The sequence below is a fragment of the Lepidochelys kempii genome, chromosome 21 (genome assembly GCF_965140265.1).
Source record: "Lepidochelys kempii isolate rLepKem1 chromosome 21, rLepKem1.hap2, whole genome shotgun sequence".
Classification (NCBI taxonomy): Eukaryota; Metazoa; Chordata; order Testudines; family Cheloniidae; genus Lepidochelys; species Lepidochelys kempii.
Genome location: NC_133276.1, coordinates 9,381,056 through 9,393,371, shown reverse-complemented (window position 1 = coordinate 9,393,371; position 12,316 = coordinate 9,381,056). Strand labels below are relative to the sequence as shown.

At 50.6% G+C, this 12,316-nt stretch overlaps 1 protein-coding gene across 6 annotated transcripts in view; it reads left to right on the top strand.

Annotated features, from left to right (window-relative positions):
* The window catches only part of FOXP4 (forkhead box P4), a 142,193-nt gene that overhangs the window by 93,368 nt on the left and 36,509 nt on the right, over positions 1-12,316 (top strand). For 3 of the 6 annotated variants that reach the window (XM_073319688.1, XM_073319689.1, XM_073319693.1), the window contains 3 exons: positions 6,783-6,933; positions 8,076-8,280; positions 8,703-8,810. In XM_073319688.1, coding sequence (XP_073175789.1) covers positions 6,783-6,933; positions 8,076-8,280; positions 8,703-8,810 — 464 coding nt within the window. The remainder of the gene's footprint in view (positions 1-6,782; positions 6,934-8,075; positions 8,281-8,702; positions 8,811-12,316) is intronic. The other 3 variants (XM_073319692.1, XM_073319691.1, XM_073319690.1) reach the window with 3 other exon arrangements.

The window sequence follows — 12,316 nt, the reverse complement described above, 5'->3', positions numbered from 1 at the left end:
ATTGACCTGCAAGGTGGAGGGGTCAGACTTGATCCAAACTACGTCCTGGTGGCTGAAATATCCAGATATGCTTAAGAAACCCAAGAGGCTTAAATCTGCGTTTCCCAGAGCATCTTTTCCCATTGGCCGCAGACATTATATTGCAGTGCCTCTAATGAGCTCTGACAAAGGGCTCACCTAGGGATTTACTTAGTTTAAAAAGCTGCTTATTGATTAATGATCCAACAGGAATCAATGCCTTGTTGTTTTCTAAGGATTCCTTAATTATTACTATGTTTTGGTGGATTATTCAGTATATGCTAAGTAATCAGAGGGGTGCATGTGTGTGAAAAAAGACTCTCCTAAACACCACTAAAGTACAGCCATGAAGCCTGCCTGCAAACCCAGCAAAGAGGTTTCCAAAGGGATCCCAATATGGAAAGGAGAGTTGTCGCAAGGAAAGGGCTCCGGACCAGTGCCCTGAGTGACCAACAAAAACAAGTTATCTGGGAAAGGAAGAGCTTTGGAATTATGGGCAAAGTGGATGTGTGTTAGGGATACTTTGAAGTGGTCTGAGCACAAAGAATCGCAGCTTGGAAGTGGGCCTTGGGACCTGTTTCACGATCAACATGCCATCTGGAAATGATGCAGTTCACTCTTGTGTACAGGGCCAGCACCCGTCCGATGCCTCACTTAATATGGCAGGCACCTGTTGTCTTACAACTGAGTAAGTGGTGTGTAGGCCGTGGGGCAGCCCTTCTGAATAGGGATCAATTTCACAAACTGAATTAGGTGGTTGCCATTAAAAAGTCAACATTTGCCAATAGGAAGCACTTGGTGGTAAATTGTGATAACACTGTTTGCTAAAGGAATAGGGAATAACTGCATTACTGCAGATACCGCCATGTAGTAGCTGTTGGCCAGTGCTGTCTCCTTCATGGCAACCATGGTAGTATTTAATTACGAACCCCACTACAACGCTTGTAAGCTGAGTGACTTCTTTCCCTTCAGTTGAGTTCATGGATTAGTGTGGCGTGACTATAAGTTACCGACTTGTCTTCAGGTGTCAGGGGATCGGCGGGTGGGCATCTCTTTCTGCCTGGGTCTTTGTGTTGTACAGTGATGTTCAGAACAGGTAGCAGCCTGCCATGCAGGAGAGTTTCAGATCTCTCCAGCCGGAACAGTGGAACCAGAGCATAGTTGGAAACCTCCTGAGGAGTGTGAGAAGAACAGGAAAAGAGGAGGATGGAGGAGAGCGCAGAAAAGTGTGTAGCACTATATCCTGTCCAGGGGGAAGCAGTGATGTGCCATGTATATCTCTTCCAGAGATCACTTGCAATGAGGTGGGGGATGGACCTTGGGAGTTTGAGGTTTGAACAAAGCAGAGTTTGCTGTCTCAACTTCCTTGTTTTGTACCAATGGGGTGAGAGTGAGCAAAGAGGAGTGGGTGGGTGCGTGAGAGAGACTAGGTGTGCACACTGGAGGAAATCGTGAGATGACCCTGTTGTCCAGCTGAGTCAGGAGTTGGGCTGGATTTTCCACCTACCGCATTTGAAATAAGACTTAAGGCATCTTGTAGTGCTGACCCTCTAAGCAAAGCTCTGCCACCCTGGCCTGAGTAGTTTTTTTTCATGGGGTGGGAAATTTTACATCATTAGTATCCTTGCCATGTTCCTCTTCCACTTGATAAGTGCAGGCAAAGCAGAAGTGATGTCCAGGCGGGTGTAATTTTCTTGCTGCTGTCTTTTGAAGCAAGGCTGCTCTAAACAGAGCCAGGGTACGGGTGAACCCAGCAGTCCCCATTGTTACAAATTTGGTCCCTTTGTGCTTCCAAAGAACTTGGGAGGGAGAGGGGGATTTTTTTTTTTTAAAACGGCTTCTCTCCAGCCGTGGCCCCCATGTAGCGGCTGATATTGTACAGCTTGGCGGGGCGGGGGGAGGCAGCGCGCGGGGATTGGCTGGCAAGTAACCTAGGCGTCAGATTAATGAAGTGCTCCTGTCAGTCCAGAGTGTCACGCCGAAACTCCTCTTGATGTGCTCATAAATCAAAGTGACGGCGCCTGTTACCCCAGTAGCTGCACCCACTCAGCTGCGTCTAATGTAAACAGAGTGCAGACAAAACGCGGTACGGAACTCGGGCCCCGTCTCTGGGGAAGAGTGTGGGGATCACGGGGGGGAGGGGGAGGGACAGGACCCTGGATTGTTCCCTACTAGCCCTCCCCTCTCTCTCCCCCCGTTTCATCTCCCCACCTCCGCAACACGAGAGAACGGAGCGCCCCAACGGCCGCTGGTGACTGGCAGAGCGCAGTTCAGGAATTACTTTCTTTGTGTTTGAGATTTTTATCGGTGGGCCGATAAGCTTCATACTTCATTGGTTCTGTCAAGAGCGCGCCGCGGATGACCTCTGAAAGTGAAAGTGTCCAGAGAAACCCACAGACTATGGCAGCCGCACATCTTGCGGTGGGGGAGGGAAGGACACAAGCGGCCAGGCAACACCAGAAGGAAACTTTATTTTCTCTGGCAGAATGAACTACCCCCTCCCTACTGCTATAAGAGGGAGCTGGAGGGATGTGGCTTGCTGGAGGGCAAAAGGGTGGGGGTAGAGGGTATAGCTGGGTGTGAGGGCATGATTTTTTCTTTTTTGTCTTTTGCAGAATTTGGGCTATATATAACATATTTGCAACTACCCCACCTGATTTTGGGCAGGGGAGGAGGCTGGGCTATTAGAAATCCTACACAAGAAGGGCTATACTGGGTCAGACCAATGGCCCATCCAGCCCAGTATCCTGTCTTCCAAAAATGGCCAATGCCAGGCGCTTCAGAGGGCGTGAACAGGTAATCCTCATGTGATAAAACCATCCAAGATTCACGAAGCGTTTTTGGGGCACACATGGCCCAAGCACCAGCCAAAGCCCCACGGTGTTATTAATTTTGAATGACACTGAAGCCAGACAAAGCTGATGTGACTTTTGACACACACACACACAAGCTCGGCAGTTTGATGGTTAAATTCGAACCTGGAGCTGAGTGTGAATGGCCTAAAAATGACTGTGACCCCTCCCCTCCCAACGGGCAAAGGTTGGTATTTATTCAGTGCAGCTGTGGTTTTCAGAGCAGGAGACTGAGAGGCAGGACTCCTGGTTTCCGTTCGCAGCTCCAACCCCTGATGTCGGGCAAGTCGCTTCTCTGTGCGGCCGTCTGTAAAATGGGTGCGATCCTCCAGTGCTTCACGCAGGGCTGTAGAGTCGGAAGAGCTTTGAGATCCCCCATTGGCGGGTGCCGCAGAGAGGTGGTCTCACCCTGCTGACTTTGTGCATTGAGTCCCTGCAGCTGCCGCGCTGTTGCCTGTACGTACACATGCCAGAAGCCCCTTGGAGGTGGTGTAGGGTTCCTAGGACTCTGGAGCAGGTAGATGGAAAAGATAAAGAGCCCTATTGAGTTATGAGGTGAAAGTGATTTGCCCCGGGGATCCTAATGACTTAATCCGCTCCCAATTTCCTTCTGTTTTACAGCCTGGAAGTTGAGTGAATGAGGCAGTGTTCAGGTGGCCTGATGTAACAGGCAGGAACCTGTGCTTGCCGAAAGGCCCATGGGGAAAGGAGAAAGTAAACTCTGGCTGCTGTTGGTAACAAAGGCAAGGGCTGGGCTCCCTGCCCTCCCCTCCAGGCCTACATGTGTGTGTCTCACACCCCCATAAAACCCTTCCCAATGAATGAATGACTGGCAACCACTGAGCACAACTTCTGTCTCCCTTGGGGCCTTCAGGAATCTGCTCTCCTCACATCTTTTCCCCACCAAAGTGCTGTGAAGATAGTCCTCCCTGGTCCCCTGGCTAGGAGTCTCTCACCCCCACATTCCTGACCTTGCCTTGGAGTGCGCAGGCTACCCTAGCGTGTGCTGGCTCCCAGGCACCCAGGAGTTAGAAGATGAAGGTTTGTTGTTTTTTTTTCTCTCCGAAGGGAGAGCACTATAGTCTGTGCCTTAGTCACCAAGCACAGGAAACCCCGAAACTTGGGGGATAAAGCCCTGTTGATTTCTCCTTTGGGAGCCATCCTGGCCGGGAGATGTGCAAGACAGGGTCTTGTCCATCTCTGGCCCAGTGATTGAGAACCAAAGATCTAAATACCCTACTGTTCTTCAAGGAAACCCAAGAGCTCACCTTGCTTTACAGACGCTAATGATTAACCCTCACAGCCCAGCACTGAGGTGAGTCAACCTCCTTATCCCCATTGTAGATGAGGAAACTGAGGCACAGCGAAGTGAATGACTTGCCTAGAAAGAAGCAATGAGTTGGTGACAGAGCAATGGGCTTCTGGTTCCCAGCTGTGCTGTTTAACCGCTCTCCTGCTTGCGGTCAGAAGCTCCTGGGTTTTTCCCAGTCTTGTCCAAAATGATCCAAACCTCTTGCACCTACCTGGGAATCTTCCAAGAAGAGTCTCTTCTCCCAGGATTTACAAGGTGTCTTGGCTCCCGGTTAGAAGCTCAGGGTTTAGTTGGGCAGAGGTTCAGGTTGGGTCAGTTCTTGGCGCTCCGTATGAGGCGGGGATGGATGACTGTTTCACGATGGCTCCAAGCTGTGAATCCTCACCCAACATTATTATATTATTTATTATCAGTATTACCCCGGCACTTAGGAGCCATAGCCCTGGACTGGGGCACCATTGTGCTAGGGGCTGTACAGACACAAAATAAAGGCAGTCCAAGCCCCCGAAGAGCTTACAACCTAAGTGAGAACATTGACTGTAAAAAAAACTTTTTCCTCGGGCCAGCCAACTTGGGGGAGAAATGCAAGGTATCTGTGTATGGACTCAAGTTAGGGGCAGTGCTCGAGTGAACTGTGCAGTGAAGACCAGGCCTTGTGGATTTTTACTTCTCCAGGAGCTCCCTGTCTTAGGTTAATGTGTATCTGAGATGAGAGAAGATTTCTGGAGCAGTAGCTGGAAGTTTCCCAGCTTTCTCTGCACTCAGAGAGGCAATGCTTCCTTAACACCTGACATTGGCCGGCCTGTGTGCTGACAACAGGTCCAAGGAATCCAGAATTGGAAGGGTTACGGCAAAGCCCACTGCTGTGATGAGTGGGCAGGTACAGGCTCCCTCTCTCCCAGCTTGCCGCAGATCAGCAGCTGCCCTTTCCCTCCTCCCCCATTCAAACCTCTCCCCCTCTAGTTATGTCTTATGTGTTTCTTATCACCTCCCCAGAGATGGCTCCAGCCTAGTAGGGTTAGAGCAGTGGTTCTCAACCAGCACACAGCTGCAGCCCGTGTGACCTCTTAAGGGCCATACAGGTCGTATATATGTTGTGTGGATGCAGCACATGTAAACATGGAGAGCTGCATATGTGGCCCAGAGTGGTAATAGGTTGAGAACCCCTGAGTTAGTCAGCTGATAGGTGGGGAGGGTATGTCTTATCTGAGTGGTACCTTCTGTGGTCTTCCATGCAACTGCTTTACTTTTCTGTGTTGGTCTCTCCCAGCCCACAGGTGAAACTGAGGGTCTGGGTTCCTTCTCCGTGGTGTAAAATTGAAGGGGTGGAGGGACAAAAGACTGGCAATGAGCACAATTAGGGGCTTGGAAACACTGCGACCTGAACAGCCGGTATAAAGAGTGGGATTGCCCACTTTACAGTGCAGCTGAACCTGGTCTTTGTTCTGTATTTGTGCACCATGGGATCCTTGTCTGGGACTGGGGCTCCTAGGTGCTGCTGCAATACAAATAATAGCATACAGAATTAACAGATGGGATAGAGAAGGGAGATCGGGAACCTCCATTTTCCCCCCGTCTCATCAGTCAAGAACACGGGAACGTTTGCTGCAACTGTGAGGTGGCACATTCAAAACTGAGGAAAGAGAATACAATTACACATGGAGCCTGTGGAACTCATTGCCACAAGCTAGCCTGGAGGCCCAAGCTTGTGAGCGGAGCAAGATTCAAGAAGAGGTTAAACACTTATATGAACAGCAAGGCTATCCAGAGTTACAACAGTAAATACTCAAAGAGGAGGGGGGAGAAATCAGTTTAGCAAGGAATATAAACCGTCCTGTTACAGGTCATGAACCAGCTGTTAGCCCCAGGAGATTAGGTGGACATTTCCTAGAGGGCAAGTTCTTATACGTTCTCTTTTACGACAGTGCCTAGGCACCAGCCAAGAATGGGGTCCCATTGTGCCAGGCTCTGTACAAATTGTCCAACAACTACCTGACGGCGGGCTTGTGATGCTTAGCTAATTATTTGGTAAAAATAAATATTTCTCCATAAAACAGGGATGTTATTTACCCATCTTGGCCTCTTTCCAGCCCTGGGAAAACACTCCTGGTAACCACGTTTGTAATATAGGGTTAATGATAACTTTGCCTTCTTCCCAGGAAGCTCAATGGGCGAATGTTTGTAAGGCGTGTGGAGAGCCTCAGCCAGGCACTGAATAGCAGCGCAAAGCAGCGGTAGTGTTCTTTAGCCCCCTGCGTGATCCCAATGCACAGGCGTTGGAAATACTCATCGAACAGATGGAGCTGGAGCACTCGGGTGTTCTAAGCAAGCTCACACGCACACTCACACTCTCTCCTCCCTCTTTCCCCCCCCCTCCTTCTCCTCCTCTTCCGATAGATCAAAGACTCTGTCTTGGCTACATGCTGACTGGCTACCGAGGACCAGCAATTAGGACAAAGATCTGTGCTGACCAGGCGTAGGGCTGATGACGGGAGCCAGCACTCCGTGGCGCTCTGCGGGGCCCGTCTTCCCTTTAAGGCCTCGGTTGCAGTGTCGAAAATAATGTTTTGATTTTTTTTTTTTTCCCTTTTGTCTCCTAGCAGCCGTTGGGGAATAAACAGCTGGCATTCCAGCAGCAGCTCCTGCAGATGCAACAGCTTCAGCAGCAACACTTGTTAAACCTTCAGCGCCAAGGGCTGGTCAGCCTTCAGCCGGGACAAGGCACCGTTCCCCTGCAGACCCTTCCACAAGGTAAAGCGCGTGGCAAACCTCCGCCCTCTCCTTCCGTCCTTTAAAGCCCGAGCCCTCCGCTCCAGTCGGCCTGGTGGGCGTTACCCCTGCGAAGCTGCTACAAACGCAGCCTCCGAGCTCTGAGGCTTTTAGTAGCCACCGGGTGGTTTTCAACCCACTTTAGGCCCGCTTGAGTCTGTCTCCTTCCGGCACCGTCGTGGGCTATACAGGAGCGGTAACAGTGATTCGTAGACTCGATAGCAGTAAAATTGCACAGGAGCAGTTGAGGTATATTCTGTAAGTTCAGGGCCCGATCCTGCTGCCAATGAAGGAGGCGATGGGAGTTTTGCCTTTTAAATCAGTGGGCACAGGACCGGGCCCTAAGTTTGCGTATATGGTTCCTGTCTGTTTAATGCCCTGGCTGATAGAGGTTCCTGTGTGGGGCTGGTGGTACAGGCAGATGCTGGGAACGAGGGATGCGTGCCCAGAAGGCAGAGTTCTTCTGCCTGGAGAATGAATGACCTGTTTGCCTGTGGAGGGGTGGCCCATCTGGGTGAAGGGCAGAGGCCAGAGCAAGGCACGACTTCCCCTAGATTCACTCAGGACCCTCCCAGGTTTGGGTCACGCACTGGAAACTCCCCCCAGCTCATTCCGAGAGCTTCATGATCCTTTTGAAGCAAGCCTGGGGCCAGGGCCAAATGACCGTTGGAACCTGCCTGTTGAAAGTGTGCAGCTCCGGCAGGCAGGACAGACCGATAGATGAAACTGGGCCGTTTCCACTGAGCGGTGGGTTCACTGGACCCCCACGCTCAGAACAAAACTTTGGGCAGGGGGAAGTCTGGGTGCCTCGTGGAGCAAAACCTGAAAGGAAGGTTCCCTCGCGTGCCTGCAAACCAGACCCACTGAATTTCCTGTGGCGATAGCCAAGGCAGTGAGAGGGAAGCTGGTGCTGCTGCCACCATGGCTAGATAGCGCTTAGGCCTCCAGGGCTGTCAGGCTGATGTTCTTCACCCACCCTCAATGAAACTAAAAGCTGCCCTGCACTGGGTTCTTCTCAGCACAGGTTACTGTTGGTTAGCGGTGGTTCTCCAGTCCATATCTTCACCCTTGTCTCTCTGCGTGTGTTTTTCCTCCTCTCTCCCTTGACCCCGTCCGGCATGTAGCTGTGTGTCCCTCGGACCTGCAGCAGCTCTGGAAAGAGGTCACCGCTACCCAGCCCGTAGAAGACAGCATCAAGCAAGAGGGCCTCGACCTGACCACCAACACTTCAAACTCTACCTCGTTTTCGGCCACCAAGGTCTCGCCTCCCATTTCCCACCACTCTCTCCCCAATGGACAGAGCGCCATGCTCACGCCAAGGAGGGACAGGTAGAACCAAGCTGGGGCAGCCTTTTATTTTGCCCTGTAGGTCTAAGAAAAGGCTAGATGGCTAATGGGTCCATTGTTTGCCTTAGGGAGTGGGGGCAGCATAGTCCAGTGGACTAGGAATTGAGGGAGCTGGGCTCTGTTTCCAGCTCTGTTGCTACGTGGGCAAGTCGCTAAACCTCTCTGCGTCTCCACTTACCTGTCCGGAAAATGAGCTATAATCATGTTCACCAGCCTCCTAAGGCTTGACTGATGCATTTGAGAGCCTTGGCTGAAAGGTGCTAGGAGATGTGTTAATGTCTTGGGGTGGTCCTGGTCTGGAAGCTTCTTTGGAACTGCAGTAACCAGCCTGACATGTGTAAGATCCCCAATGTAACGGTTCATTCCTTCTCCCTCGTCTCTCACACACACTCTCTCTCTCTCAGCAGCTCTTCTCATGAAGAGAACCCCGGCTCCCACCCTCTGTACGGACACGGAGAATGCAAGTGGCCAGGTTGTGAAACCCTCTGTGAGGACTTGGGACAGTTTGTCAAGTAGGTCGCCCCCCTGCTGTGTCTCTCCAGGGCTGTCGTTTCATTCCTGGTTCCCCCAGGTTGTGCAGCCAGTGTGGTGGTTTGCAAATTGCCCTGCGTTTGGGAGCCGTCCAGACCCTACCTGTCGCTAGCAACCTGTGCTTCAGTACTGCTTTGGGCAGAAGAGGGAGGGGGTGGTCCTTGCACCTGCACCCCGAGCTGAGGGCAGTATAGGTAGGTCAGAAAAGCCATGACTTCCAACTGTCTGGGGTTAGGCAGAGCTCATCCTCTCTTCAGAGGCCACAAGTGTGGCCTTAAAAAAAAAACAAAAAAAACCCACCTCTGGTTACGATTTTTCCACAAGTGGCTAGTGATTTTTTGCAGGGGCACCCAACTTAGCACCTTGCAGGGGTTTGATTTCCAGAGGGCTCAGCACTACCTGAAAGTCACGCCCCTTTGGGGGGGTGTCTCAGATTGAGCCCCCAAAATCACTCGTCCCTTTTTTAGGAAACTCTGGGCCTTAGTGTCTCTGTGTCCAAGTTCCCCATCTGTACAAGGGGGATGATAGGACTCCCTGTGTCTTGGAGTTGGAAACTCCTCAATTTAGCCAGCAGGTGAACTGTAGATTCAAGCATAAAAGCCAAATTGGGGCCCCCCCATCCCATAACAAGGCGGTTAGTCTGAACATCCAGGGGCATGTGAGAGGGATGGGGGGAGTGTGTGCCAGAGGAGAAGAGACTGTAGGAGATCTAGAGAAATCACAGGACTTGGGTGGGGGAGGGCGAGAGAAGACAAATGAGGAAAGTTAGCAGCTCACCCTCAGTAAGGGGGGAAGAGAGAGAGAGAGCGAACACGCGCAAGAGAGGAGAGAAAGAAACAGATGGGAGCTCGGCAGCTTGCTGACACCGCTTGTGGGCTCTGTCACTGGCTGATTAACTCTGCTGTCTAAGAGCCCTCTGCTAGCGTCAGGGTCAAACAAATTGTTTTCACGCTTCGTCAGAGGTGTACTTAATTAGTTCATTTGCAATTAGATCTCTTTGTAGCCGGGATTTTTAGCAAAGACATCAGAAGAAACTGACGGGTTTTTGTGTTTTCCCCCCCTCCCCCCTTTGCACTGAAGGGAATATTGTGGGAGTTGGGGCAGAGATGCACTGTGCGTGTGTGTGTCTATTTGTGTCTGAAAGACTTTAGTTTTACAAACAGCGTGTCAGCCGATCTCGCCAGCCGTGAGCCTGCCTCCCCACTTTGTTCAGGCAGGGAGTACCGGAGGGTGGAACAGGTGCCAGCTGCAGTGAATACCAAGGCAGACTCAATCAGGGGTAGGGAAGAGTGACTGCTGTGTGTCGGGGGAGATGGGTTAAGAAGGAGAAAGCATCTTTATTCAAAGGAAAGAGCCAGGAGGAGAGGACGGGGGCATTGTGCCTTGCTGTAGCTAAGGAACCAGAGAGGGGTTCCACCTAGTGGTTAGAGCAAGTGGCTTGGTGACTCAGGACTCCTGGGTTCTATTCCCTTCTCTGCCTCTGGCTTGCTACCAGACCTGAGGTAAGGTTTCGCCTCTCCGCACCTCAGTTTCCCCATCTGTACAATGGGTCTAATACTTAACTGACCTCACAAGCAGATTGCAAGCAGGGATGGGCCCAACCCATTATCACTGAAACTAGATCAGAAGCTCCGCAGTGTTTGGATCGCTGGTTTTGGTTTGACTCATGCAGAGTGGGGCACCATCTGTGAAGTTCCCATCTGAATCCTGAGCTTCTCCAATGTTTTGGGTAGAGATGGTTGAAAGAGGGGGAAGAATTTTTGCAAAGATATTTGTAAAAAATTTGTCTCCGTTTTTAAATTTGAAATGTTTCAAACAGCTTGAATTTTTGGGTGCATCTGAATCCACGGGGCCAATTTGTACCCAAGTTATTGGGCTTCTTATACATGCTGGAGCAGTTTGAGGAACTCCACCCCTGGGCACAGAAGGGAAGAATGAAACTTTCTGACACTGAGATGAAAAAATGAAAGCACTTTCCAGATAAGATCCCCCCCACCCTCAATTTTACACTTTCCTCCTTTGGCAGAGAATGCCACAACACTTGACAGCTTATTCTTCGCAGAAGTACTCATGTCTTAGTCCCACCATGCAGAGGAGCAAGGAGTAAAGACCCCTAGTCCATCTCCAGCTGGATAGGTAGTCGTGATGAAAGAAACTCAAACATTTTGTTGGGTTAGTTCAGATACAAGTCTGAAAGCTTGTCCCTAACATCATGTTCTTGCAAGATAGGGCTGGGAATCTCCCATAAACAGGCTTTTCAGTGAGAATCCTGGTACCTCCTGCTGCTGGTTGGTGGGTAGATTCCATCTGGACAGCTTCTCCCATGGTATCTCTGTGTTTTGTCCCTAGTCCTGGCCGGAAACCGAGTCACCAAAGTGACCATCATTTGCATACCAGTAGCATGCTTGGTTCCATCATGGATAGAGGCATTGCCTTTACACCTAGGAGCATGCAACCTAAATCAGATATAGAAAATCTGGCCCTGGACTGTCTAACAAGTTAGGCATGCATTGTGTGCTCGCAATTCACAACTGATTTGCTTGTGTGGTTACTGTGGTCGCACTCACAAATGTCACTTGCACATACAATTACCTGATTTGTGTGTCTGGTAATTATACCTGTAAATTAGACATGCATTTTGCCATGGGATTACACACCTCACTGATGTGAGAACCTAGCCCATCGTGTGACATGGGCTCATAGAGCCCCAGATAAACCGCCTTTTCCAAAGCTGTGCGTCTTGGAAAGTGGAGAGGGTTCAACCATCCAAACCACGGTGGGTTATTGTCGCAAGACTTCCTGGAAGGCATGAGTTTTAAATGGCTCTGAAGACAGGGAGGTTGCTTGGCACAGCATGCAGGGAGTTCCGAACAGAAGGGATGGAGCGAAAGTCAAGAGAAATGAAATACCGTTATCTGCACATACATACGATCCCTGAGGAGACTTACGGTGGCTTCTGCAGGAAGAATCACCTGCTGGTTAGAGCACTTACCCAGGGTTGTGATGGAGAATCCATCCCTGGCTGTTTTCCTAAGCCATCTGCTGTAGTTCAGGCCTGGGTTAATTCAGGGAGGTTGTATGGCCTGTGTTGTACAGGAGATCAGACTAGGTGATGGCAATGGTCCCTTCTGGCTTTATAACCTATAAAACTATTCCTGGTGCTGCCGTCGGCTCTCCCATGTGACCTCGAGCAGCTACTTCCCCTCTCCGTGCTTCAGTTTCCCCGATACCTACTTCACGGGGGTGGAGAGTGGAAGCTAAATTAATTCATGTTTGTAAAGGCTTTTGAGGACTCTAATAATATTTAGCTCTTACGGAGTGTTTTTCATCTGTGGTTCTTACAGCAGAGGTCAGTATCACTGCTGCTGATTTACAGAAACTGAGACACAGAGAGATGCAGGGATTTGCCCAAGGTCACGCAGCAGGCCAGCGGCAGAGCTGGGAATAGAAACCATGTCTCGAGACCCAGTGTAGTGTCCTGTCCATT